This window comes from Acanthisitta chloris, unplaced genomic scaffold (assembly GCF_000695815.1).
Source record: "Acanthisitta chloris isolate BGI_N310 unplaced genomic scaffold, ASM69581v1 scaffold7028, whole genome shotgun sequence".
Lineage (NCBI taxonomy): Eukaryota > Metazoa > Chordata > Aves > Passeriformes > Acanthisittidae > Acanthisitta > Acanthisitta chloris.
The window spans coordinates 89,042-116,446 of NW_008687660.1; the positions used below are offsets into that span (position 1 = coordinate 89,042).

At 34.8% G+C, this 27,405-nt stretch overlaps 1 protein-coding gene across 1 annotated transcript in view; it reads left to right on the forward strand.

Annotated features, from left to right (window-relative positions):
• Positions 1-27,405, forward strand: part of NAALADL2 (N-acetylated alpha-linked acidic dipeptidase-like 2) — a gene marked incomplete at its 5' end in the record, with an annotated part of 192,889 nt that overhangs the window by 80,181 nt on the left and 85,303 nt on the right. The window contains 4 exons of the mRNA XM_009080703.1: positions 2,335-2,478; positions 11,351-11,443; positions 16,007-16,212; positions 17,737-17,856. Of these exons, the coding sequence (XP_009078951.1) occupies positions 2,335-2,478; positions 11,351-11,443; positions 16,007-16,212; positions 17,737-17,856 (563 nt within the window). The remainder of the gene's footprint in view (positions 1-2,334; positions 2,479-11,350; positions 11,444-16,006; positions 16,213-17,736; positions 17,857-27,405) is intronic.

Genomic DNA, 27,405 nt, shown 5'->3' on the forward strand with positions numbered 1-27,405 from the left:
TTAGGTTTTCTTCCAGATAAATCTGCCCAAATAGCTTAAATCTGCCTTTTATTTATTTAACTTCTTTTTTGCCCATACTTCAAACCCCATCTTCTATTGTGAAATGATTCATTTTTCAACATGGAGAGGGTGGAGGTGGTAGTGGTTCTCCTGTAAGTTGTTCTCAAAAGTGTATCTTTCACAGCTTACTCATGTATGAAGCTCAGGTTGGGAGAAAGTGGAGAAGGGAGAGATACTTCTCATCTGTTAGATTTGGCACTTCATTGCTCCTGTAATACAGTCCACAGAGTCACAAACATTAGACAGAAAATAATGTCTCAATTGCACATCTCTGGTGGACATTTTAGGATTCTTTTGGTTTCCTGATCCAGAATCTCAAAGCTTGGGCAAACTGATTTTACCATCAGCTTGCTGAACTTCGAGAGATTTTGAACCCAGTCCAACTTTGCTAAGACAAACTATAATGTTTTGAACCAGTTTCACCTTTCCACTTAAAAATGTGTCTGATTCTTTCAAAGTGAACACTGATAACCTTGCCACTGTGTATTAAAGCTGAACAATGCTTTTTGTTTTTCCATAATTAAATGATATAGTTTTGGTTGACTTTTGCATTGCTATTAAGGGCATATTGTACAAATTCTCGGGAGTTTCAGCACAAAAGATTCAGAAATGGAGGATGTGTCTGGATTATTTTATATTGTGGTTCAGTAACAACAGCCCTGATAGTAGTGTTATAGAAATTTATTAGAACATGTGCTGCTGATTTCTGATAGCTTCTTCCCTTTGTGGCTACAGTCACACAGAAGGATGTCTTTGGGTAGTAAAGAACTCCATGCTGACAGAAAATAAGCGGTTTGTTTCAAAGAGGTCTCAGGGAAAGGCCTTGCATTCTGAATTTCTAGTTGAAAGTTTGGGAAAGATTCAGTAGGGACAGGTATATTGGAAAATTTTGGGAGTTTTGCAGGTTGTTCTAGCACTGTGTCCTGCCCTTGCTATCAACCTCTACTCCTGTTTTGTGGCAGGCTTTTGTTTTGTTTTGTTTTGTTTTTTCTTCTGCAAGTGTGTTTTTGCTCTCCATGGAAAGAGATGATGCCTATATTGGGCCAGCTGAAATAGCAGAGACAAACAGGTGTTTTGTCCTGAAGTGCTTCAGAGCATCTCCATGTACAGAGTTACTTTTCTTTTTCCAGTTCTGTCAGTTGGTCTCCCAAAATATCTAATTATCTCATCAGAAACCTTTCCATAATTAAATGCTGGTCAGGTATGTGCATGGAAACTCACATTTTTTCAGACCAAGGCAGATTTTAATATGTGCATAAATCTGCTGATATTGAGAGGTATGTGCTGTGTCTTAAGATCTAAAAGTTGTAAATGAAGTATTCTGACACTTTCTGATCCATACCTTCCTCCATTTGATGTGTGTCTATTACCCTCCTATTCCAGACCTTCCTCAGCTGAGCCTTCAGCTTTCCATCACAGTAACACCCCTGCATTTATAAAATAAATTATAGTCACCTTAGCTGCACTTTGTGTCAGTGAGGTGACTTGATTGTATTCTTTAAAAGAGGATGGTGTATGTTAAATTTGTCAGGCTTTTTTGGAGTATGCAAGGAAACACATCTCATCAAGTTGCCAGTATATTATCAACATGCCTCCTTTGTGGGGTCTTTCTTGTCAAAGTTCTCACAAAACCTTATTTGTGTGATACCTCACCCCTAAAACAGTCTTAGTGCTAAGTAGAACAACTTGTGTAGAATTTAAACATTTTGGCACCCCAAGCAAAACAAAGCCTTATCAGTAGTAGCATCATTCAGTGCAGTTGGATACTAGCACATGATTCCAGGCTGTTTAAATGTTTGCTCTTCTCTATAGGGCTGTGTTCAGCTTTTACTTGAATTTCTAGTGTTAGATGGAGAGTTGGACTTGATGATCTTAAGGGTTTCTTCCAAGCTTGATGATTTCATGATTCTATTCTATGATTCTATGAGTTATTGCTGATCAGTAATTCTATTTTTCAATTATTTCTTTAACTACACACCAATATAATTTGTTGGTTTAAGGTCACATACAATCTAATATCTGCTTGGACTCTTTGACAGTTTCTTTGCTGTGGACCTATTACCCAGATACTCTTATATACATGTAATTTTGTGGTACATGTTCTTGAAGACACATATTTTCAATATGCTAGGTACAAAATAACAGCTGCATATCTAAATCAGTTGTTTTAAGCTGTATGGTAGATATTTGCTATGTTTTTTTGGTTGGTTGGTTGGTTTCTGAAGGAGAGAAATTTTTATTTGCTAAATTTCTGTTTTCTTTCTGTTGTTTAAGATGGAAGCTACAGGCAAAATCGAGTGAACCTCACAACACTGTTAGTACAACCAATTTCTGCAGTTCTTGCCAGAAAACTTGTTTCCTTACCCGAGGACACTGTCCAAAAAGATAGGTGTGTTCCCCTCCATCTGCCAGCTACAGGTAATGCTTTTTAAATACTCTTTCCTCTAACTGTGGAATGTTCCTCAAGGACTCCAAATCCATTTTCTGTAACTGTATGCATCTAAGAGGTTTAGCTGATTATAAGTATGTTTTTCTTAGCTGTTTTCTGGAAGAGACTACGAACAGCTTAAAAATTATGCTCCTAAAGTCTGATAGATGGAAGTTTTGGTTTTAAAAAAAGAATTCTATTAGTGTAGGGCATTAAGCCCTAATTCTTAGTATTGACTTAAAACCTCCTCTATGTAGGTACCATCACTAGGGAGGTTTTGTTAGTGCTGCAGTATGGTTTGTTAGGCCTTGTTGTGCTACTAAGAATGTGATTTTACCATTCAAGTACAAGTAACAGTATTATCCTGTGGGTTTTTTTCCTGTCTCCAGCATAATAATACTGTAATTTTTAAGCATGATGTGTCTCTCTATGTTCCTTAATTTGTATCTGCTATGGAATAAACAATGTATTGTTATCTGAACCTTCAGGCACCTTTTTCTCCAAGTTTCATCAGAACGGTCATCATGATAAGAACAAACTCCTTTGAGTAGGCGTAATGAAATGATGCATTCAGAGTATCTCCTTAGAAATAATGCCATTAGCAAAGTCACACAGATTATTGCTTGAACACACTTATTGCTGATTTTGGGGGGGGGGATTGGTAAGAATACAGTCTCCCAGCAGAGACACTGCACAGTGTTTCACTGAAGGAACATCTTCCAGATAACATTCTAGATGAGATGCATGTTTAAACAGTTCTTCTCTCTTCATTTTTGCTTTATACCTGTCCATCTTTTGCCAGAAAAAAAAATGCAGGAAAAAAATGGGTGTATTTTATTATAATGTCTACTTAAATTAATTTGATTTGAAGCAATGGTCTTGGAAGGGGGAAGGTAAATTAAGTTAGCCACTGTATCCTGTGCTACACACAGTGATGATAACAGTAAAAACAAATCTTAAGGGCAACCAATGTACTATCACATATGTGCTGTATCACTTGTTTATTGCTTTTGGAAAGTTATTGTGGAATAGAAGTACGATACAATAAGTCATAAAAAAGGTTGATTAATTTTATGACTTGTGTTAGCATTTGTAGTTATACATACTAAAAAGGAAGGCAGAAGACCTCATGCTTCATGGCTTAAGCTGTTGTGGTTAGGCAGAACTCTCTCCATGCATGACTGACTAGATATTTTAAAGATGAGTTGATCATCCCCACAACCAGTAAAGAAAGGCTCTTAAAAAGGAAAAGGTCATTTTGGAAGGAGCAAGTGCTTAACTATTCCAGGCAGGTGTGTGAAGCTTGGTAGTATTGTAGGAATTTTCAACAGCTGAAGTGCCTGGAGGAAAGCATGAATTTGGGCTGGCAAATGACACTCATTTTAGAATGATAAAAGGCTGCACAGTGTCTGTTTCTCAAAAAGCTTTGTGTGGAGGCTTCAGGACAGAATCACCTGAAGGGCAGATTATTCTACTTTTTCTGAGACAGATGTGACAGGTGTTTTATTTCCCTGAGAAGGCAGGAATTCTGTGAGGTAGAAAAGTTCTGGAAAGAAAGAATATTCCAAGCTAGCAGTCTAGTAAGAGCCAGCCTGTCTGGCTTACTTTGTGTGAACACAACAGCTTGTGTCAGATTTTGTGTAAAGCTTCTGAACCTCAGTAATCCATGTGGGATTTTTTAAAAACTCTTAATTTACCTAGAAAATAGGGGCTATAATAAGAAGCCTAGTATAATTCTGTAATGTATTATGCTGTATTTTGGCTTGAAGGAATGGTGACACTATTGGAGTGTTGGAGCATATAACGTGCTGGAGTGTTCAGTGGTAGTCTTAATGGAAGAGATAAAAGACTGATAAGAAATTGTGTATAACTATTCAAGAATAGTAGTAGCTAAAGAGTGGACACTGGACAGAGCAATGCATTTGAAAACAGTGAAGGCTGAATTTGCAGTCTTCCTGTTGATTTGAAGAAGCTGAAGAGAGAGATTTCACTTCTGACGTAGAACTCATCACTCATCTGTCAGAAGAGGTGAATGAGCAATTCAGATGATTGGTTGACTTAAAATTTGTTGGAGTAAAATTATCATCATTCTCTCATCAGTATGTTTCAAAAAGCTGAACAGCAGATTCATCAGTAATGATTAAACATTTATATATAGTTTTCTCACATTACCTCTTTTTTCCCCTTAGCCTTGCAGTTTTCAAGAGACATAATGTGACAGAAGCAGGGGGAGGATATGGAGACAAACATCTGAGATAAATTGAATGCTCAGAACCTACAAAGCAAATAGTGGGAATTGAAGTTAGTTATTAGCTTTGTGTTAGATGAAGTTAGTAATTAGATTTGCTTTTTGTTTAGTATGGTGCATTGTGCTTAATCCTCATTAATCTGAAATTCTGTGCTCCCATGAACTTTTTCCCCAAAATAGGCAATTAGAAGGAATTTAAGAGCGAAGCTTTATAGAGAAGCTGTAAACTTTTGAAGCTTGCTTTTTTTTTTTTTTTTTTTTTAGAATATTACTAGGATATTTGTTAGAATGTTGGGAAGGTTGTTGTAAAACTAAAGCACTCCTATAAACATAAATGAAGAAAGTCCTGCTGTGTTGCAGTAAACTGTCCTTATTTGTTAAGTTTCATGTCAGTTGGTAGATTTCAGTCAAGTGCAAATCATCCCTTTTCAATGACTCTCTTGAGTATTTAATCTAAGTCTGTCTAGTGGGATTTAATTTACAAAGTCTTTGTTTTTGTCACTAATGGCCATGTACTTTGGTGGAATTCCTGGAAGTCTGGTAGTTAAAAACATTAGTGATATGTGTGTAATTTTTCTCTGGGTTTTTAAGTGTCGGTTTTCATACATCTCTGGTTCGTAACTGAGAAAACAGAAGATATGAAAGATCTAGGATTTCACCAGTGATCATTCTGTGTCTGTGTCATCATCCTGTTCTGTGGCTCATCCCATTCTTCCATTCTTCATCACGTTTATGTTGTTGGTCACTGTTGGAGATAAGGAATAGATGGTCAGTTGGTCTGACCTAATGTGCCTGAGCAAACTAACTCAAATGACAAGAAGTATAATACAAGCATTCATACACTTAAAGAGTTCTAAGTTTCTTTAGCCAACCCTATTTCTCTCTTAATATGTATCAACCAAGATCATTAGAGGTGTATTATTTCAGAAAATATCAGTAGAGTTGACATACACAGAAGGAGATTCCATTTCTTATGATCTCTTAATGCCTTTTGCTGTGAACTAGGTGTATTTTTTTATAACTTATAAAATTCTAAAGCCAAAGCATGAATAGTTTAAATAACTTGAATGATATCAAACACTGTGTAAATAATAGAGCCAGGTTTACAAAGACTCACAGAAACTCTGCTACAGCCAGTGAAATGCTTTTTAGGTAGAATCTTTTGATCTTTTGTAAGCTTTTTTTAGGCTACAAAATACAGTCATTGATCAATTCTGAATCATTGTAGTGGCTGCAATGCAAAACTTCATTGTAGACTGCAAATAAATCCACCTCCTCTACCGAAAAAGGCAAGTGGAACAGATAACCAGAAGTCACTGTTAGTCAAAAGGTTTGTGGCATAACATAAAGAAGAATTTTTATAAGACTTTGAACACCTATGTTATACAGCTCCACATGTCAGATGTTCATTATACTGAGTTTATAGTCAAGTCTGATCACATGAAATTTGAATCATTAATTATACAGAAGGAATAATTGGAAGAAACCCTCAGTTTCTATATTATACGATCATCACCCAAGACAAATAAAGTTCTCTGCCAGTTGTTTCTCTAGTGCAAATCAAGCCTGTCTTCTGTCAGAGGAAGGGCATGAAAAGATAAAGGATATATATCTCCTCTTAGTAGACTACAGCCTTGTGATGTTATATGTGTTTCTCCTTCGTAGTTTGCTACCTGTCAGAGAAAGAAAGAGTACCATATCTAATAAACTCTACCTGTGCCATCATAGACTATGGTATTAATATGCAATCAATCCTATAATTTCTAGGTGTTTGGACTATGGTAAACATGAATCCAAGAAAACCAATAGAGAAAGATACCAATATATTGCATGGCAGTGCATGTTACTGTACCAAATTTGAAGACATTGTGCATAACATTAGGAATATAATGATGGTCTGCAGATCTCTCTTACTGATGTTTAAAGAATTACATGTTAAATAGGAAGTCTGATGTAATTCAGACATGCTGTATGTGAAAACTTACAGACATTTATGTCAATAGGCTCGGATTTTATTTTCGCAATGGCTTTAATTTCTGTTCCCTTTTTAAACAGAAGTTGATAAAAAGAATTAAGCATGAATAGTGTGAAGAATTTTTTGTATATCTTCTCTCTACTCCCCCCTGAAGCCTCAAGAGTTTTTCTTCCAGAATTCTAACTGGGATATATTTTCTGAATTCTGTTCTGTGCCATTATTTTTCTGTATGATGCTTTGGGTTTGATTGCCCTAAAGCAGGTGAAGAATCTGTCAAAATAGCGTGAGGTTATGAAATTCAGCTATACCATATGATAGATTCTCAACTCTGTTTGATATTGGTTGTGACACATTTATTCTGTATTGCATTAGGCCATCCTAGTTTAGAGCCTCCTTAAAGGACACTATTCTAGTTGTCGCTTGTTTTCAAAAGCTCTTCATCTGAATAGTTTTATTTCTGGTTTCCTCATTGCAGGTCAGATAAGATGATCAGTTAGCAAGAAGTTTATTCATTGAGCTCTTCAGGCTAAGACTGGACTTGGTGACTCAAGATCTCTGAATATCCATTTGAAAAGGAGAATATGTTTTTAGCAGGCAACATAGTTGGTTAATCAAATAGCAATCAGGATGGGAAAAATATTAGGGATACCAGATTTTAAAGAGACTATGTCTAGATGGTGTATTGCTTATACAAACAAAAACAGGAAAGGCTTTTTGTTCCAAGGACATCTGTCTAAGAATTTTGACATATTCCTGCACAAAGAAATTTTTACTTCAAAACTACTGTACATCGCATAGATTCAGTATTGACTTTTGCCTATGCAATTTGGTAGTGTCACACCATATTTTTTCAGAGATTATATAAATTATTAAGTATATACTATTTTATGTTTATTTGCTTTCCTAAGTATGTCATAATGTTGCATGTAGGATTATGGATCTAATTTCTATTGTTGCATAAATGCTTATGACAATTACAGTTCTTCATTTAAAGTTCTATGTTTGAACTTAATTGAAAACTGACATAAAATATGTAGTAGATAAGATTTTGCACTCAAATTGATATCATGAAATACTGAGAACTAACTGAAATATATTTTTCACAGCTCAGTGAGATTTTAAAGGCCCATTAGCTAGGCAGTTTAAGGTGCTAGTAGTAGTTTGGAATTTTACTCAGTTGCTCTAGAAAATGTCTTCTGAAAATGAAGCATTTGTTTCAAATGGCAGTAAAATCTGCTCTTATATATGTTTTAATGTTTACTTACCATACCTGTGTTTAATGGGGTATTCCAAATGCTACATACCAGTCCATACTATTTCTTGCATTATCACCAATAGAATATGAGAAATCTGTGGAATATTTGGTTGTTAGTTATATATTTGATTATTGGTTACATGTAAATAGCTTACGGTGTTTCTACACTGAGTGCAGTTAGTTCTTACTGCACCATCCTGTTCTGTGGTACTTGAGAGGACTTTAAAAACCTCAGCACTGGGGGTGAACAAATGAAAACTGTAGCTTTTGTTCATTAGCCTTCAGGTGTGCCTGAAAAGCTTGGTAGTGTGTAGTCAAAAAGTTGAGTAGTTAGAGCCTGACATAAGGTGACTGGATAAAGTGACTGGAACAAGCAATCTGTCAAATGTAGTTTTGTCCTGACTACTTCAGCTCAGTTAGTGCCCCCTAAAGTCACATGGCCATGGATGTTTCATACTGTTTGAAATCTTTAGTTTATGATTTCAGACTGATGTATGTTTATTCAGGTGTGGTTTATGTTGATTTCAACAGGAATTGTGTTAAAAACTGCATTACTTGAACTTATTTTTCTGCTGTCTTCTGGAATAATTTCTGGTTTTATGATCCAGGAGCTATTGAAATGTTGGAATTCTGTTAGTACTCCATGCTTCAAATGTACATGGGAAATTTTTGTAAATGAGTAGCAAAACTCTAGTGAAATGAGCTCAATTTTCAAACCTCAGTCCCTAAAGATGCTTTTCAAAATCCAGTACTCAAAGGAATGCTCAGAAAACTGTCTGATTATAGGTCCTTAGCATGATCAGGATTCAAGAATACTACTGCATAACTACTGCAAGTAGAAGTTTTTTTGTTCATCTGAAGTACTAAAATTGTCAGTCAAATGAGTGGGAAATAACCATGCATTTCTAAATATAACTATGTAAATGTGAGAGGAGAAGGTAGTCATTTGGTATGAGTGAATGTACAGATTCCAAGTCAAGAAAGAAATCAGTAAAAAATAACAATAAATATGTTTCTGTTCTCCTATATCTGAAGTAACTTTTGGCTTACATAAACTCCAAGTGTATCCCAAATAATGTTAAGCTAAAGTCTGCTCATAGTTTTACAGAGAATACAGATAAAAAAGAGAAAGATGTCAAGATCTTTAAAATACAGCATAAGAAAGAGAGGTTTGTTGTCAGAACTGTTTAAAAGGGATTAAATTTCACTTCTGCTGTATACTCCAAAGAGTACTTTCAGCCTTTTTATCTGGTGTACTAAGCCTTTAAGCCCAAATCACTTTAAGCTGACTACTGTGTTACATGACTATTAACTCAAATATCTGATTCTAGAATATGTGTATTGCCAGAAGTTAATTTTCAATTTCTTTATTGTCGTTTGAAGACTGGATCACTGATGTTGATTAAGGAAAAAAAGTGAAGTCAGTTGTCTTCAAAAGGATTTATCTTCTTTTTGTCTGAGATGGGCCCTAAAGAAACACGTATCTAAAGTGTTGTAGGAAAAGGAAAGAAAATAAGTTTTGACTGTAAAATCTTTTGGGTTTTTTTTAGGAAGAGTAAATTGGCTCTAGAATGGTTGTAGGTGAGAAACAGCAGCAATAAGTAAATTGCATAGTATAGATTACATTTGAGCTGCTTGATCAACATGGATAGCTTGAGATTTTTCCATATTGTTTTAGAAGATCCTTTCAGAATCTTTTGGATTATTTGTAGAGTAAACACAATTCATCATTACATGGGATTAATAAACCTTACAGTAACTTACATCAGAAGGGCAAAGTTAATTACATGATAGATCAAAATATTAACTTCCCATGGTTGATTATTGCAAAGTCATGTGCTGTGGTTTATATTTAATTAACTGCTTGACTTGCATTTTCTTTACTGTTGCATTCAAGTAAAACCAGAATTGTCATATATATAAGACACATCTATTGATGATAGAGGAGGTTTGGTGTGAGTATAAAAAAAAATAATGAATACTGCTAGTACATTTTTTTAAAGAAAGAAAGGTCCTAGCAGTTGGTTTGCTTTTTTCAAATGAAGACAAGTGAATGAAAGTATATTGGATTTTATTTTAAGATAATATTAAAGTAAATTTACCCTATGAAGTACCACCAAATGAACCTTGAAGAACAGCACTGTAAAGATGTATTGTTTTTATTTTACATGTTGCAGTAAACTCCTCATTTGTTTTTTCTGCACATCTAGGGAAACAAAACCTGGAAACAAACTTAGAAATAGATCCGTGGGAGGATAATAGCCTGGGAGATAGAGAGCAAAATGATCCGTGGAATATTTTAATTTTGGTCTGTGACAGTTGGGGTATGGACAGGGAAGGAATTCTGTCTCAGAGTTGCTTTCAAACACAGGTCTGTCATGTGGGTGGAGAGTACTTGGATGGAAGAGAACTCCCTGAAGGTCTGGGGTGACACAGTGGTTATTGTCACACAATTGCTACCTTTCAAGTTAGAGCAGTTTAAGACATTTTCATTTTTCTCAGATGGAAGTTATGACCTTTCAGATGAGGTGAATGTTAATACAGTCTATTATAATGCAAACGAAACATTTAGAAGGCAGCAGCAGCTCTGTAGCTAGTTGTTTGGTTTGCATTGTCACAAACTGTAGGATTTTGTGTGGTTACTGTGTCCCACGGGGGGGGCAGAAGACACTTAATTTTTTTAATCTATTTTAATGCAGACATTTACTTTTCTTTGACTTTATTTTCTGCTACAGTCTAAACTGACATGGCAGGACTGGCACATTCTTTATGTTTCAGCACCTTTTAGAATTGTTCTGCTTTTGTATTTACACCATTTCCTCAGCTGATATCAGCTAAGCCAAAAAAACTTGACTTCTATTGGCATAAGTTCAGGAGTGTATCACCAAAGGCTGTGCTGGCAGCTGGTTAATGATGGAGAGTTCTAACTGTTCCCACCTAATTTGAAATAGTGGGGTTTCTACAGAAGAAAGTGTAATATAAACCAGGTATAATTTTTGAATGTTATTGATAGATTGACCTGGGTGAAGGATTAGGTGAAAAAAGCCTAAAAAGATTAAAACAAATTTCTTTATCACAGGGTTATGTAAATCCTACTCCTTTAATTTTTTTTCCTCATGTAATCTGGCAGTATTTGTTGAGTGAATTCAATGATCTTTTAACTCAAGGGGTAGAGAACACTTTTAAGATTCTAGCTTTGAACCACACTGCTAAAATGGGGCTAAGAAAAGAATGTAATATTTCATGTCTTAAACTTGTAATATTTCATGTTTTAATCTCTGGTTGTTTTTTCACTTTTTTATTGTGTGGGGAATTGATATCTGTGGTCTGTAGATTTTTTGATTGGCTAAATAAGTTTAATTTTTTCTTGTTATCTTTTAACAGGCAAAAAAATAATCAGTCTGAATATTCAGTCAGTCACAACTTACAAGACTATTTCTAATGTTATTGGATATTTAAAAGGAGATGTATTTCCTGGTGAGTAGTCCTTTATAATTTGTATAGATTATTTATTTCATGATGGCTGGGAGTCACAGCTGGGATCAGGATTCTGTTTTGCCAAGTAATGCACTAATACAGAGGAAGGGAAGAGCCTCTGTTGTAGTAATTTTGTTATTTGATTTATGCCAAAAGAGAACATAAGGGTTAAACAGAGAATGAACTCAAGGGGATATTTCAGTTACAATTAGCATATTTTTACACAAGGAGCAGGCATTACACATAGACCATAGAGCATATTGGTGGCTAATACCAAGTAACTGTGTTGGTGGTTTTAATTTTAGGGTGTACTGTATTGCATGGTTTGAATTGATATGCAAGCTGTCTATGCAACTTTAGAAAAGATTTTTGGGGTGTTTTTCCCCCCACATGCAAGCAGAATTTTGAGACAAATAAAACTCTGTGCTTCAAGTCCACAGCATGCCTATGTAATTCAAGTGTCTCTGAAACCATGCTGCAGGGCAGGGTGATCTCTGGCTTAGTTAAGAATCTAGTAGCAAACGTGATTCTTAGTCACAAAAATCTGTGACTGAAGTGTGACTGATCTTCATCACACTTGCTGCAGCCTTATTTAGTGTTACAATCATGCCTTAAGCTAGCTTTATATTATTCTATGAATAATAATTACTGTTGTCTGTGTCTAACAATTAATAAATTCTAAGTGCAACTGGGGCATAAAACACAAACCCCTTCATTCCTTTGATACTGCATGTAGATAATATGATAATCAGGGTGACATAAGAATGAAGATCATCTTGAGATTATTTTATCTCTAGGTGAGTTTGCCTAAAAAGTGAAGGGTTTCTGCAACATGAATGAACATTGTTCTTGGTTACTTACATAGTGCAAAGCATTGTACACCTAGTTCAATTCCTAGTGTACAGATGATCATCAGCACAGTTGCCTTAATACTTTTTTATTAGGTTCAGAAGAAAGGATTCAAATTTATTTGCATTCCCTTAGGAGGTGGGCCAGTTGTTTCATATTTTAAGTGTTGGAATGAAGGAGGTGGAGGAAATTTATATTCCTGTTGGTGAAGTACCAACTGAGTGTGCTGAATGTTGTACTTCTCACCAGATTGGGGTTTTTTTTGTTGTTTTTAAAACAACATAAAAAACAATTAGCATGATGAATTCAATTTCACTAAAGGATTTGAATTTGAAGTTACCAGTCTAGTATTGCTAATGTTTTGTAAATAGCTGTCATGGAATTTGAAAGGCAGAAACTGCCATGTTTAGACACTCTGTTTATTGAATTGTGAAACAGAAGCAAGACAAATAATAAAAAGCATGCATCAGTTTCTGTTCTGAATCTTTCATCTTATTATTGTATCCATATTAAGAAGCTGCTTTTTAAAGATTTGTCAATATATGTTGAAATTTAAGCATTAAAAGATATATAATCAAGCCAAGTCAATAGCACTGCCCATATGGCAACAGCTGGTCCTGTAGATGTCTGGCTGGACAAGGCCCATAGCAACTGGCTTCTAATGTCGGCACCAGTTAAACTTCTAATGCACCATGAATAATATTTTTTACAGAATTAATGCTAAATCTTAGTTTCTTTCTCAAGTCTTCCTGGTTGATACTACAGCCATGCCTCCTCATCTGCTTTGAATCTTGATGATCCTGACATTGATTCTCTGTCATTTTGATGGGATTTTGCTACTTCCATATACCTGATATATTCACCTTCGTGTTCACAGAAATGCTGAAAGAAGACAAATTTACCTTTAGTGCTTAATGAAAGATTTCAGAGCACCACCAAGAGTGGACTTATTTTTTTTTGCTCAAAACCCACACACAGACAAGCACATCTATGTAATGGTGATCTTAGCTTGATCTTAATTCAATCTGAGGAGAAGGAATGAGCGTCTGAAATCTAACCAAGATGTTAAAAGTCTTAGGAGTAGATGGAATGTGATGCTTGGTAGCATTCAACACACACACACACAGAGCCCTGTCCGCACACACCAAAATATAACACTAATTTTATAGCTGTATTGGACATGGTTGAAAATGAGATTTGTAACGAGAGAGAGTATAAAGAGACCTATTTTTGTCCACCTGTCACTACCCTGGATACTATCTTCTCTTATCAGTTTTGAAAGTATCTGATGGATATTTTTTTTAATATTTCTAGTCCTTTCTCTTTTTTCTTAAAGAGAAAGAGTATGAAGAGACCTTTTTTTGTCCACCTGTCACTACCCTGGACACTATCTTGTCTTATCACTTTTTAAAGTATCTGATGGGTATTTTTTTTACTATTTCTAGTCCTTTCTCTTTTTTCTTACCCTGTGATTCTGAGAAAGGACAGCTGCTGCCTCTGCAAGCATGACCATCCTTTCTCCTATGCTTTTCCCATAGCCTAACCATGACCGTCCTTTCTCCTATGCTTTTCCCATAGCCATTTGCTTCAGCGTATTGTCTCTGTTCAAGATGGAGAGATGTGCAAAGATGAAGAATTTCAAAGGAGGCACTAGCTGTTATGTTTTGACACATTCAGCTGGCATCTCCTACAGTAAGTTGCTGCTGGCAACTTCTTCTCCACCAAAATGTCCTACACTATTTTACATAAGATCTTCTTCCTTTGCCCTTCACACAGGCTGTTCACAGGCTGAATGTAAGGTCTTCTTCCTTTGCTCTTCACACAGGCTGTTCACAGGCTGAATAGAGATTATTATACAGGGAACCATTGATCCTGTCTGGTCCCCTGTGTTAGTGGCACTTACTCTAATGACCTGGAAGCCTGTAAGGCCATTCATTTCTGTTCCAAATTCCTATCATTAAGTCAGTTGAAGATCCTATGTCTTTTACTGTCAATGCAACCTATAATTAATCATTTCATGGTGCAACACACAAGTTGCAAAATTATGTGATTTACATTGCATTTTGTTACAGTAAATTATTATGTACAGTTAGAGTAACTCTTTGCATATCTGTTCTTAGAAAGCAATTCTCATTTGCATACCTACTCTCTCCCCAAGCTGTTGATTGAAAATATTGTCCATTTGCATGCCAACTCTCTCCCCAAGCTGTTGATTGAAAATATTGTGTTATAGGTACACAGTGTATCCCCTCTTTGTAAAGCATTTTTGATTCCTTATAAAACAACATAGTCACGTGTTTTGTTGAAAAATACTGGTACAAGACCAGTTTGATAGGGAATGGTTTTATAATCACAGTATGTTGGTGTTTTATTAAAATTATTTCTAAGCACTGCAAAAAAATACTAAGTAGTAGATATTTAATTTTATAACCAAATATAAAATGTGGGCATTTTACCACCTATGTCTTGCTACATTCTGGTGTGTTGACAGCAATTCAAAAATTAATCCCATTGAAAACCAAAACCTTTTGAAACCCAAATGACACACAGAGATTGTTATCACTCAAGAACTGTTCTTTATTGCTATCCTGAAATATGGAAAGAAAGCTTTAAAAGTCTTGATCTAGACCAGAAAGAGACTTTACTAAATATCAGAACTAAACCAGTGAGCAGTCCTTCAAAGAGTCTTTGGTTGTGAATTCATTTCACACAGAAGTTCTATTAGTTTAATTCAGCATAACTCTGCTTTGACTTCTTGACAGGCATCAGTCACACTAGTCATTTGTTTTTGGAATAAAATAAGGGTTGGGGTTTTTTTCCCTTGTGAGTGGCATTTGGATTACATATAATGCCTTGAGAGATGAAGCTTTAATTTTATTTCTCTGAAAAAGTGTGGGGGTTTTTTTTTCTACATAACCATAGGCATGTTCCTTATTTCAGGTTGGAACTTCTTGCTTTTCATTCTATACAATACTTTCTTCCAGCATTAACAAAGCTGCTAGGTCTGACTTACCATTTCTGTATCATTCATTATCTCTATTCCTCTGTCATGTCTCCTCTCTAAACCTGCAGTCCAGGTATTTTAATGTCTCCTTACACGGAAGTCTAAGTCCTGATCTATAACCATTCTGGTTACCAGCTGCTCAACTGCTGTTTCTGCCATGTCTTTTTTGAGACAGGGTGGTGAGCACTGAACACAGTCTTCCAGGTGAGGGAGTACTAATACTTTGTGTATTTTCTTTATGTTTCCCATTGTACTACCACACCTTTTGTTTTCTTTTTTTGGATGCTAATTTCCATTGAAGATATTTTCCTGCTTATTAATTTGTGGTTTTTTCATAACACTCTAATGTGAGCATGAAAATATTAGATTATCTATATGATGAAGTCCTGGCTGTAAAAATGCTGTGTGTCAGATCTATATGGAGGGTGCTAAGCAAACGATGAAGGCAAGTGCACTGGGATTAAGTTAGGAAAGTATATACATATATTTATTTACTAGTTCATTTTAAGCAGTATTTAGAGTTTTATGTATATATGTTGTATGATTGTCTTGCACGTGATCATATAATTTTTTTTATACAGCATTGTGTTGTATGATTGACATTACAGGCTACTAATACTGTTCATTTTTTTAGGGTTGTTTAGAATTCTTTTAATGCTAGGATCCAGAAGAAATAAGGTTCTCATCTGTCTTTTTTTTCCACATTTCAGACAGATACATCATCATTGGTAGCCATCATAGCAGTCTGAATACTTATGGTGGACAAGGATGGGCCAGTAGCACTGCTATCATCACAGCATTGATACAAGCCTTGACACTGAAGGTTAAGAGAGGTTGGAGACCTGACAGGACCATTGTTTTCTGCTCATGGGGAGGAACAGCATTTGGGAACATTGGTTCATATGAGTGGGCTGAGGTAAGATAATTTTAGAAGGTGTCATTGCAATGATGTTTACTTTTGTTGAAAGCACGAAAACAGTATGAAACTACCGCATAGAAATTGTGGTTCATTAACCAGTCTGTCAGATCTGTCTGTGTTCATTCATGTAATACATAGCAAATGCAGTGAAAACTTCTATTGAGGCCATTCCTGTGGATCATGAGATGGCAAGATGTTTCCATAACTGTGAAGGTTGCATATACAGCACCTTTGAGAGCTGATTTTCCTCCCTAATTCAGCAAAGCATTTTGAAAGGGCATTGCGAGGGTTTGGTGGAAGGAGAAAAAAACCTCACAAAAACTACATTAATTCAGGAATAGCTTAGAGGGTTTTTTCTCCTTCTTGGGGGTTCAACATTTACTAATTTTTAATTGATAGTCTTAGTGTGGGGAGAAGTGAATGGAGAGGACAGTGAATGAAGAGAACTATTCTATGGTTTACATGATCACATAAACATTGCAGGATCTCCATGGCTAGTGCTCGTTCACTTTTCACATATTTGTGCTAAGGAGTTAGCTACAATCTGACACAGATGATTCCTTGTGCTCTTACTTTCAACAGAATAGAAATCATCTTATTGAAAGAAAATACCTGAACAGAGTATTGATGATCACATGTGATTACAGTGGACTTCAGTTCATAAATTAAAGGAATAGCTGGCAGAGAGGTTCATAGTTCCTTTCCCCCTTTTAATGATTCTATGAATTAAAAGAGTAGATAAAAATCAAGAGTTAATTGCTTTTTATCATGCGTAAGAAGCAGCCAGCCCTCACTGAAATTTCATACTTCCAACATGATTATTCTTCAAAAGCAAGAGGGGGTGAAAAAATCAAATTGAAAACATCCAGGCTGGAAGCAAAATTTGTTTAGTTCCACTTCAAGTCAGCTTTACATCAGATGTAATTGTGTTACACCCCTTCTGTTCAATACAAAGAGCCACTTCATGCAAAGAGGAACTCATTACTGAGAAGGCAAGGGGGATCTTTTTTAAAAAGAGGTAATAATTGAAACAGTTTGTACATGCTGTTTTTATAGTCTAAAAAATAATAAAATGAAAACACTGAGAAAGTTATGCAAATCAAATCTGAATTTGGTCTCTCAAAATTTGAGTCCATTTAACTGTTGATAATGATTGCTTTTGAAGTTTGTCTTCTGCCAGGCATAAGTTTAAAAGGCCAGCACATTGTTTCATAGTGTGTAATGTTTTCATTTTTGGCCTTACAAGTGTAGTCATTTGTAATTCCTTCCAGACCTGTTTGCATTTTGTTGAGAAGATGTGTGAAATGGAATTATAACTTCTGCTATATAAAGAAATAGCACTAAGATATCCTTTGAAGTTCATAACAGCATATTGTAAGAAGTACTAGTTAAGTAATACTTAGGGAATCACAGAGAACAGAAACATAGGGTGCAGTTTTTCCTTAGAAGGAACTGTAAGAACAAAACAAGCCTTAATTATAACGATGCCTAGTAATAACCATTGCTCTGCTTGTGTTGTAGGATCTCAAGAGAGTTCTTCAAAGAAATGTTGTGGCTTACATTAGCCTCCATAATCCAGTCAGTGGCAACTCAACTTTACACCCTGTTGCATCCCCTTCTCTTCAGCAACTGGCAGCAGAGGTTAGAAATAAAATATTTGGTTTCACATGTAGTTTATCAGCTTATGTGGTTAAACTCCTTGATACCAGTTGGTTTTAGGTAACTATAGGTAGAAGTTGTTTAAAGAATTTTAACCTCACAAATACACATGAACTGTTTTTACTAAGTTAGCAGGTTAAATTTTATTTTCAAAAATAATGTATTAAGAAGTTTGAAAGGATAACTTATTTCGCTTGCTCATTATACTAAGTCTCTCCATACTTGTATGCCCTACAGACTTTCACCTTTTGACAGTTTGAAAGTAACATATTTGTTATTGTTTAGCACAAAGCACATTTTTCTCTTCTTAATCAGATCTTTCCGGACTGTTTCTCAATTTGCATTTAAACCTGTATATTTACCAGATATAATGTGACACACAGGGAGAGTATTACTCTTACTATAATAAATACTGTCTAAAGTAAGTATGTCAGGTTCAGTGCTCAGCGATGCCTTTGCAGCTAGTCTGGAGTCAGAATATTCTATAGTTACACTTGTGTTAAGTGCACATGAGCTTTAAACTAATGACCATATTGCTGTTTCTGAGGTTGCTGAATTTATTAATCTTTTCCATTAATTGGAAATAGTATAAGGGACATACTAAATGGCAAAATCAGTTCAAAGTGGTATGCGTAAAATGGAGTTCAATTTGACTTTCACAGATTATGCTTTTTAAATGTTCTTACATAAGTTTACCAATAAATCATTAGGTTATTCTGACGTTTCTTTGACTTGCCTCTGAAGCATTTGGTACTAAATAGTCCTCAGAGTAGCATCATGAATTAAATTCTATTTGGGACAATTGTCCAACTACGTAAGTAAAATGATAGCAGTAAATTGCTTGTTAGCTATGTTTTAACCACTTCTGTCCAGTGATTTGGTGACAATTTCCTCATGGAAAGAATCTGTTATTCTGTATAAGTATTGTGAAAAATGGGATACAGCATAATTTCTTTTCAGGCAAAAAAAAACCCCCACTTCCATTTTTGGAAGACTATTTATAGTGTTATATATATGAGTCTGCAGATGTTATGGATATGTCAATTCAAATTTTATTATCAGTTTTAGCTATTATATTTGCAAAAAAATATATCCTGGAAGGTTGCTAGCCTTTTGCTAACCTATTGGTGTTTGCAGCCCTATCTCCATTAAAGCAACTACTTGCCATTTAAGGGAGTAAATTTATTACATTAGATCTTGAGCTATTAGGGTTTTTTTCTCTTTTTATTTCTTTGACTTCACAACACGATCCATGGCAGTGATATGAAAACTTAACTGTCTGGAGCTGTGTAGCAGACTCTTTAGTACCTTTTTATCACTTTCTTAAGACTCAGTTCTTCATTCTAATAAATACCATATTTTATGAGCATTACATTTGTGCCCTCTGTTTTGGAGAGAAAGTAAAGAAAATCTCTTTTTCTCTTCCACTTTATTTCTGTGGTGCATTTGGGTGTGATGTTATAATACTTTGTAATTTTTGTTGTAGTAGCAATTGTAAGCTGTCCAGCAGTACAGCCACAGCCTCTCTTAGCAGTCCTGCCTTGCCCCCGTTAATTGCATTACAGACAATAAAATATGACTAGAACTTCATTTTTTTTTAGTTCCAGTAAACACTTTCCATCTCCCTTTTGATTCTTTCATACTGAGAGTGTGTCTGTTTGGCATGTTTACCCTGAAGCCCCATTTAAAAAGTAAAGGATAAATCCTGTCATCTGAATGGTTTTACTTCTTGTAGGATATTTTATTTGTAATTAATGCAACTGTCATACAGTTTGTGACATAAAAAGATTTGTAGGACTTATTGCTTCCCAGTGCTGGCTAGATTTTTGAAATCATGTCAAGTATATTGACAGTGATGGAACATCCCAGCACAGATCTTTGTTTGTTCCCATGGGTGCTCACAATTTGCCATGTGTCTAGAAGATTTTCTGTGGAAGACTGATTTGCTTATAAAGAATATTGATATTACTTCCATCACTTGCCAAGAAGACAGTGTAATTACAAATTGCCTCAAAACTATGATAGTGCAAATGGGGTAACATGACTTTTTGGAGCTCATTTCATCTTGAAGAAATCGTGAATCTATTCACATGAGATTTTTGTTACCATGTGCAGGTTACAAAGAAGGGCTTAAAAATTCCACTGAGGGACAAGGATCATTTTAATTTGTAAATATAATTCTCTGAACTTAGGTTAGATCAGAAAAGAAGGTGAAACAGGAAGTTGGAATTAATAATATCAATCCATTTAAAAATGGAAAGCCACAATAGCCTGTCTAGTTTAGTTAGATAGAAATTTTCTGTAATTTGTGAATACATGGAAGATAATGCATTGTACCTTTGGATTCCGTGGTAAAACTCATAATTCCATTTTTAGACCCCACCAAAAGATTTATTTTTATGGTTTATTTTTATATCTTGTTGGTTTTTTTCCCTATTGCTGAACAGTATTGCCACACTGTTTTTTAAGGACAGGGAGACTAAGATGTACTTGCCATTTGCACTAAAGATGGTGTTGGGTTTCATTCAGTTCTCACTGTTGTGCTAAAATTGTGGCTGCTCCATCTCAGTAAAACACAGGGAGAATGTATTCCTGGAGAAAATTAATACTTGTTATGAAAGCCTACAAAGCTGAAATGTTAGGATTCTAGGGAAAACAATGAAAACCACAGTTTGTCCTGTGAAACGGAACTCAAATAAAAGTAACACTATATGCAGAGCACTCTGTGGATGCTGCAAGGGATGTAAATTAAAGAGAACTTAAAGAGAACTAAAATGAGCAAATGCATGCAGCAGTGTTTGCTTTCTGTGCTGAAAATATGTGGTTTCTCTAAAACAAAACTTTGGATACTTGCTAATCACTGCAGCTTCCAAAACACTTTTTTTCCTTAATTTCTGGGAAAAGTAGAGAAGAAGTTTTAGCTGAAATGTAGTTTGTGTGAATAGTCTAGACTTACCAATGAAGAAAAGAATCAGAAATCTAATAAGTTGTCTCCTATGTGAGATCTGGCAGTCACTTAGAGAATAGGATGAGTGCTTGGCTAATTAACAGAGACCATGTTTCTTAAAGATGTTTTGCATAAAGGGATTACATCTTCATATTAGTTGCAGGTTTCAAAAGGGAGCTACATAAGCAGTCTGCAAATAATAATTTTATATGCCTATCTGTGGGATTCTGCAGGATTCTGGTTGAAACACCAAATTACATGAAGAAGCTAATTTAAATATTTGGATTAATTAAGCAAAGAGGAATTCAAACAGTTCTGAGACCTTGACATATTTAATTCAGATCTTTTTTATATAACTATTCTAATTAGTGTCCACATTAACAAGAGGGAAATACTGCCAAGTTATATTTTTGTCTACTGTTCTTTTGTAAGAAAAATGATTGTTAATTCGCTCGCTTAGTTGGTGAATCACCATTTGTTGGCAGTGTGTCATTGGTAAATTGGGTTTGTTAGATGCTGGTATTCATTCCCTGTAAACAAGACCATTAATGATTTTTTCTATAATTAACATTTCATAAGCAAAAATGTTATTATGGAACATAAATTCATTGCTGTTGTGTGTGTGACCACTGCCACGTCAGACTCCAGGTCTGCTGTTACTGCTGAGCCCAAGAAGACTTAGTGCTCTTGTCTTGTAAGGAAAAGGGTGATTTAAGGTTATCGATGAACAAGCTGATCATTAAAAATGACTGTGCCAAGCATTGTTCCATGCCATTTATCAGTATTTGTTTCTACTAATGGAGTCAAAGGCATAAAGCTTCTTTACATTTAAAGGTGGTGTTATTGACAGAAAATGCTTTCTTCTTTATGAAGTAGAACCAAAGATAAACTTGTATAGATGCTTGATACTACCATTATTTCTTGATTTTATTTTAAAAAAAATCTTATATTAATGTCAGCATTGATTCTTTTCTTCCAACTTTTATGTGTTTCTCATTTAGTTTTTGTATACCGTCTGCATTAATAATGACTCTCCTAGCCTCATATATCAGTGGCTGTAAAACTGAAAAAAATGAACATTAAGATATTATTTGAATTGCGTGTTCTATGCCTTATAACAGAAGATTTTATCTACCCCATGAGTTTTCAGTCTTTACCTATTATCACTTTTAGTGTTATATTTAATTGCTGGTGTTACTTTTTCTATTTGTGTTGAAAACAAAAAAAACTCTCATGCGAATCAGAAGTTTATGCTGTGAACTCCTGTCTCAGGAATTCATAACTGTGTTAAAAGGATGCAGTTAATATAGAAAATACTTCATTGCCAGCTCTATTAAATTCATGAAGATGCTGCTTCTCCAGTGTGAAAAGTTGCATTTAATGGTGAATTTAATCTGCAGCAAGTTCTTTGCATCATCTAGCAATTTTTTTTGTTTTGATAAACTGTTGCTTTGTCCACTTCTATTTTTTCACTCTTCTTCCAAATACAATAATTTTAAGAGATAAATGCTGATTCAGACAGTGAATGATGATTGAATCCTACTCATACAATTTAATGTTGTGAAAGTACTGTTGCTATTTAAAAATGGGGGGGAAATTTTGTTAGCAAGGAAGAATGCAAGTGAACCAGTTTTCATGCTGTGATATTATTGGAGATCTGCTCCAAGTCCTTTGTTCCTAATGAATCAAGCTTTCTGCTTCCATGTCCTTCCCTGTCTTTACAACATTGATAGTGAGGTGTTCTGCTAAAGGTATAAATGATGTGTAAATGTCTTCTTTGTTAGCCATTGTAGATGAAACTGAAGATATCTGGACATTTTATTATCTTTAAATGTAGTACTCAAGTAGAGAAGATTTCAGTAATTCTGTTCCTGCTGTAGAATGGATTTTGGTTCTAGGCTTCTATTGTTCAATCTACTTAAAGCTAATATAATGAGCTGTACTACATAAGGGAATTGTTTTTTCCTTACATCGTCTTTAGCCAGACTACAGTATTAGAAAAGTTAACTTCAGGTCTGTCTAAATATACCTTTGTTTAATTTCATCTTTGTTATTTCCCTTCAGAACTGACTTTTTCATGGTAATAGACAATCTTTTAGTGACAGAAAAATCTTTCGTGTAGAGTGTTTAAAAGTAAACTTCGAGTACTTATGAAAGAAGAGAGTTTGACAGCTCTGGATATTTCAGATTTTCTACATAAACACAAATTATTGAAAAGTTTCTCTTGCTGTTTTTTCTCATCATTATTACCTATGTTGCTGAGTGAAATTAAATTGACTTAGTAGCTAGAGCTGTACTACACAAACAGTACATGGGAAAGAAATGAATGTGCAAAAATGAAGTTATGTTAAAATAACCAGAAAGAAAGAAAGCCTCTTTAAATCAGAATTGAAAAGACATTAGTGTAAAATTAAATCAGACTTAAGACTACATTATGTCACTTGGCTCATAGTGGTTGCAGCCGTGTGCTTCATGTCTGCATGTGACAGAAAAATAATCAAAGTTTTGTGCAGCTCAACACACTTCCTATTTTTCAGATCAAGGTGGGAAAAAATGCATCTGGAAAATAAAAAGATGATCATTTGTTTGTCCAAGTGCGAAAAAAAGTGTGACATATTTTAAATAAGGCATTAATATTAGATATTTAACCTTGCAAAAATATCAGCTATGTCCTTTCTCAGTGTGCTAACCTCATATTCTCAGAATAGGAAGCTTTGAAGTGCTCTTTAACACACCATTGCTCACTCTGTCACAGTATGCCTTGTAGCTGTGATTGATACTTCTTTGGACAAGCATGAGGATGTTTATTTTATGAAGCACTGTGACTTTAAATGATTTACCAGTGTTTTCTGTTGTAAAATTGTATGCTATTTCATATTGTCCTAACCAGGTCACATACTGGGAAGTCAGAGGAATGGGAAGAATGGTAGATTTGGACAAACGTGGGAAGGTGGTTGGGTTTTTGTTGCTTTGGTTTCTTTTTGTTTTGTTTTTATGAAGCTGTTTCTCCCAGGAACAGTAAAACTGTCTCTGTAGAATGCTAAGCCAGTAACTGAGGAGAAAATGTTGGCCCAAGCCCCACTGGGAAATGGGTGTAGTGAATCGCTTGGAATTCCTGCTCAGACTGACAGATTTTGAGGTTGGAAGTTCTCTTCCACATGGAACTTTGTCATGTCTGCATGGATTCTTCTGTATGTTACAGTGTTTAGGTATAGAAATCACTTTAAAATTATGGTGCTTGTTATATTTTGGTTACATAAATTTGCCACTCAAAGTGTCCTTTTAATTTAAATGTTGGTACAGTTACAGTTCTCACATGTGAAAGCAAATAGCTGATTCCTTTAAGGCTATTAATTAACTTTCTGTGTCTATTGTATAGGCATAACTGTATAATAAATACCTACATTTTGGGCAGGGTGGGAAGGGAAGGGAAAGCCAGGAAAAAACCCAAAACCAAACACCTGACCTCTTCAATGTTCGTCATCCAAAGGAAGAAGTGAATCCTAAAATTTAAGTTTAGGCACCTTTGTTGGCCAGAACTTAGTAATGAATTGCTTTGATGAATTGTTTGAAACCAGACATGAGGAAAATCCATTTAAAGCTGTCATAGTTTGAATAATCACAAGCTTCAACTTGAACTATTCTGGGCTTTTCCTAGATCGTTCATTTTTCATTCACTGTCCATCTGTTCACTTCACCATCATGATATTCTGGTGATGCTCTCTTGTCCAGAGTAAAAATACTACTAGAGAGGGCTAAAAGGGAGGTTTTCAGGCCGCCATAAACTGTGGGAATGTGAATTACAAGGAAATCTTGAAAGTAGCTTCAAGCCAATAAAATATATGTGAAAAATCTCTGTATTTTCCCAATTAGTCCTGAGGTTTTAATCAGTAACGTAGTTGAGATGCATTTTTATTTATTGAGCCAAAGAACCTCAATTCCCATAGTATTACTACTCCTGTCTTTAAGTGCACACAGAAAGGGACTTCACTAAATAGAACAGAGGGAAATTTTACAGCTGATAATCTCTGATGTCAGGAAAAGCCAAAATGCAGGAAATAGTTTTCTTGAAGGTTCTGCAAAAAGCTTTCTTTTGGTAGGTAAAAGGTCATACAGTTCAAACCTTTGTCTCTTGACACAGCCTTGAAAGTGATTTCAAACCCTGTTTTGTAGCCTTCTATTTTAAGACTTTAATGCTTAAGCTTTCTTTCTAGAGGAGCCTGCCTACATATAGGAGAGACACTAACTTCTCTACTTTCTATCATATCATCCTCATCTTGATTAGATATGTTATCATATTATTACTTCTAGTGCCAAATTGCCTTTAATAGATGATTTGGCACTGGAAGAAGGGAGTCCTCTAAAAACAAACATCAAAGCCAAAATGAAGTTCTTCCTCTCAGTTTTAACATGTTCATTATTTTCTCTAACATGAGAATGATCACTTTTAATTTTAGTTGTAAAGATTTTTTTTAAAAGCTGCACATCATGTTCTAATTTATTAGTATTGAACTTTTTTCCTTATGCTTTTGAGCACTCATAGGAAATAGCTGCATTCTGTGTCTGAATGAAAAACTCCCCAGTATTTCATATGAAGATTAATAAACAACTTGTGGGTTTGTATGAATAAAGGTGTAGAAGGTCTTCCTGGTGTTTCATATGTTACCAGTGCCTGTGACAGTCCAGGAAGGGATTTGCTACATTCTGGCTAACTAAAATATTCAAGATCACATACTAATTTTGTTAAATGCAATCTGGAGTCCAAAAATATGTCCACACATTTGTGGAAAATTTATCCTTAGCTTATCCACATTTTCTACCACTGGCAATTATTTCATAAATATCTGTTCTGAAATCTCATTAATACTCAAAAGACTTGAAAATTTTCTGTCATGAAATGGACAAATGGTGAGTAAACTCTTTAAAGTTCTGTGAATTTATCAAATTTTTGTGTCATGCTTTTGTAAAAATGAGTAAACTCTTTAAAATTCTGTGAATTTAGCAAATTTTTGTGTCATGCTTTTGTAAAAAACTGTTAGGGAAGTTGAAATTCAGTAGAAAGGTAAGAATTTAGGCTACTAGGCAAAATACAAAAATTAATACAAAGATACTTCGAGTTGTTTTATCCTTTCATGTTGGGACTAGAATGAGAGCAACATTTTATTTATCTCATTTTAACTCTGAAACATAAAGCTGTAGTCTACCAAACAATAACTTATGAACAAAAGAGAATATAATGCTATACAGAATAGGTTGACATGGTAGCTAGTGACATGAATGCCATAGTTGCACGATGTTTTTAAATTTCTGTCATTCTTGCAAATTGCAAAACATCTTATTTGATCTCAAATTCATTGCTTTTTAAAAACGTTTTTCTGTATGCTGTATTTTATTCTTAGCGTTTTGTTTGAGGCATTCAGTCTGCTTATCAAGCTTTGTGTAATGATTAGTTTTTTATTTGAAACTAGTCGCAGTAGTTATTTGTAGTTGTCACTCAAAATATTTAATTAACTCCAAACACCAGAAAAGTATCATAAATCTTATTTACAAAATATGTTCAAGTAAGCTTATAAAACAAGTGCCTGCACAGCTAAAATGGAACTGAATGTTCAGAATCGAGGGTGCTTTGGAACCAATTATATTGCAGTAGCTACTTCTTTGGGGCTCTGGGGTATTATGAGGGGGAAATCAGATAAAATCTTTTTCTCCCTGTAAATTAATGGATCATTGTTATAAATGAAACAAATGTAGTTTGCTTGGTTTGTTTTGGGGAGTTGGGGTTTTTTTCTGTAAGGGAAATGAGAATTTTATTTTACAGATTTCAAATATATGATGTGATTAGGTAGAATGTACATACAAATGAATATGTAAAGCACCTTTGATGATACAAAAACAAATCTTATAAGGACTTCAAGCAATCACTTGATCCAACTCCCACTCTACTGCAAAAATAAGTCACTCTGATGTGTTTCAGCTTCCAGTCTACAGGATTATAAAACTTTTTCAGATGATCTGTCCTTGTCTTCTATCACAGTGCTATTTGGAATTATTTTTATCATTTATTGAAGTCATCACAGTTAAAGAGTAATGTTTCTTTTCCTTTTCTTCTGCAGGTGATCTTTATTCTTTTTTACAACCACCTTTTTAAGTATTGAACAAAAGTTATCATTATACACAAAAGAAAATTATACACCTTGTACACTGAATATCAGCTTCAGAGAATTGATACATCTTTCTCAACTTTAGTATGAAATTCAGTGTTTGAAATTAATTGATGTGTCTCAGACAAGCAAATGGAGTCTCCATGAAACTCTGGTTTTGCCAAAGATTATCACTTGAGGCATATTACACTTCAACTAATATTTTACCCAGAGCTAAAATGGCAGAGGAGTATATGTAAAGTCAAAGTGACTCTTACAGTGAGTCTAATCAGAAAAAAAAACCCTCACAGAAACAGGTATTTCACTTTTGTTTGTTGTCTGCTTGTACTGCTGTTAAAAACGTTATCCTGCATAGCTATCCAATTATTTAATGCTACTTCAGAGCAAGAAGTGTTTGGAATATATCTTTGTAAACCAAAGAAG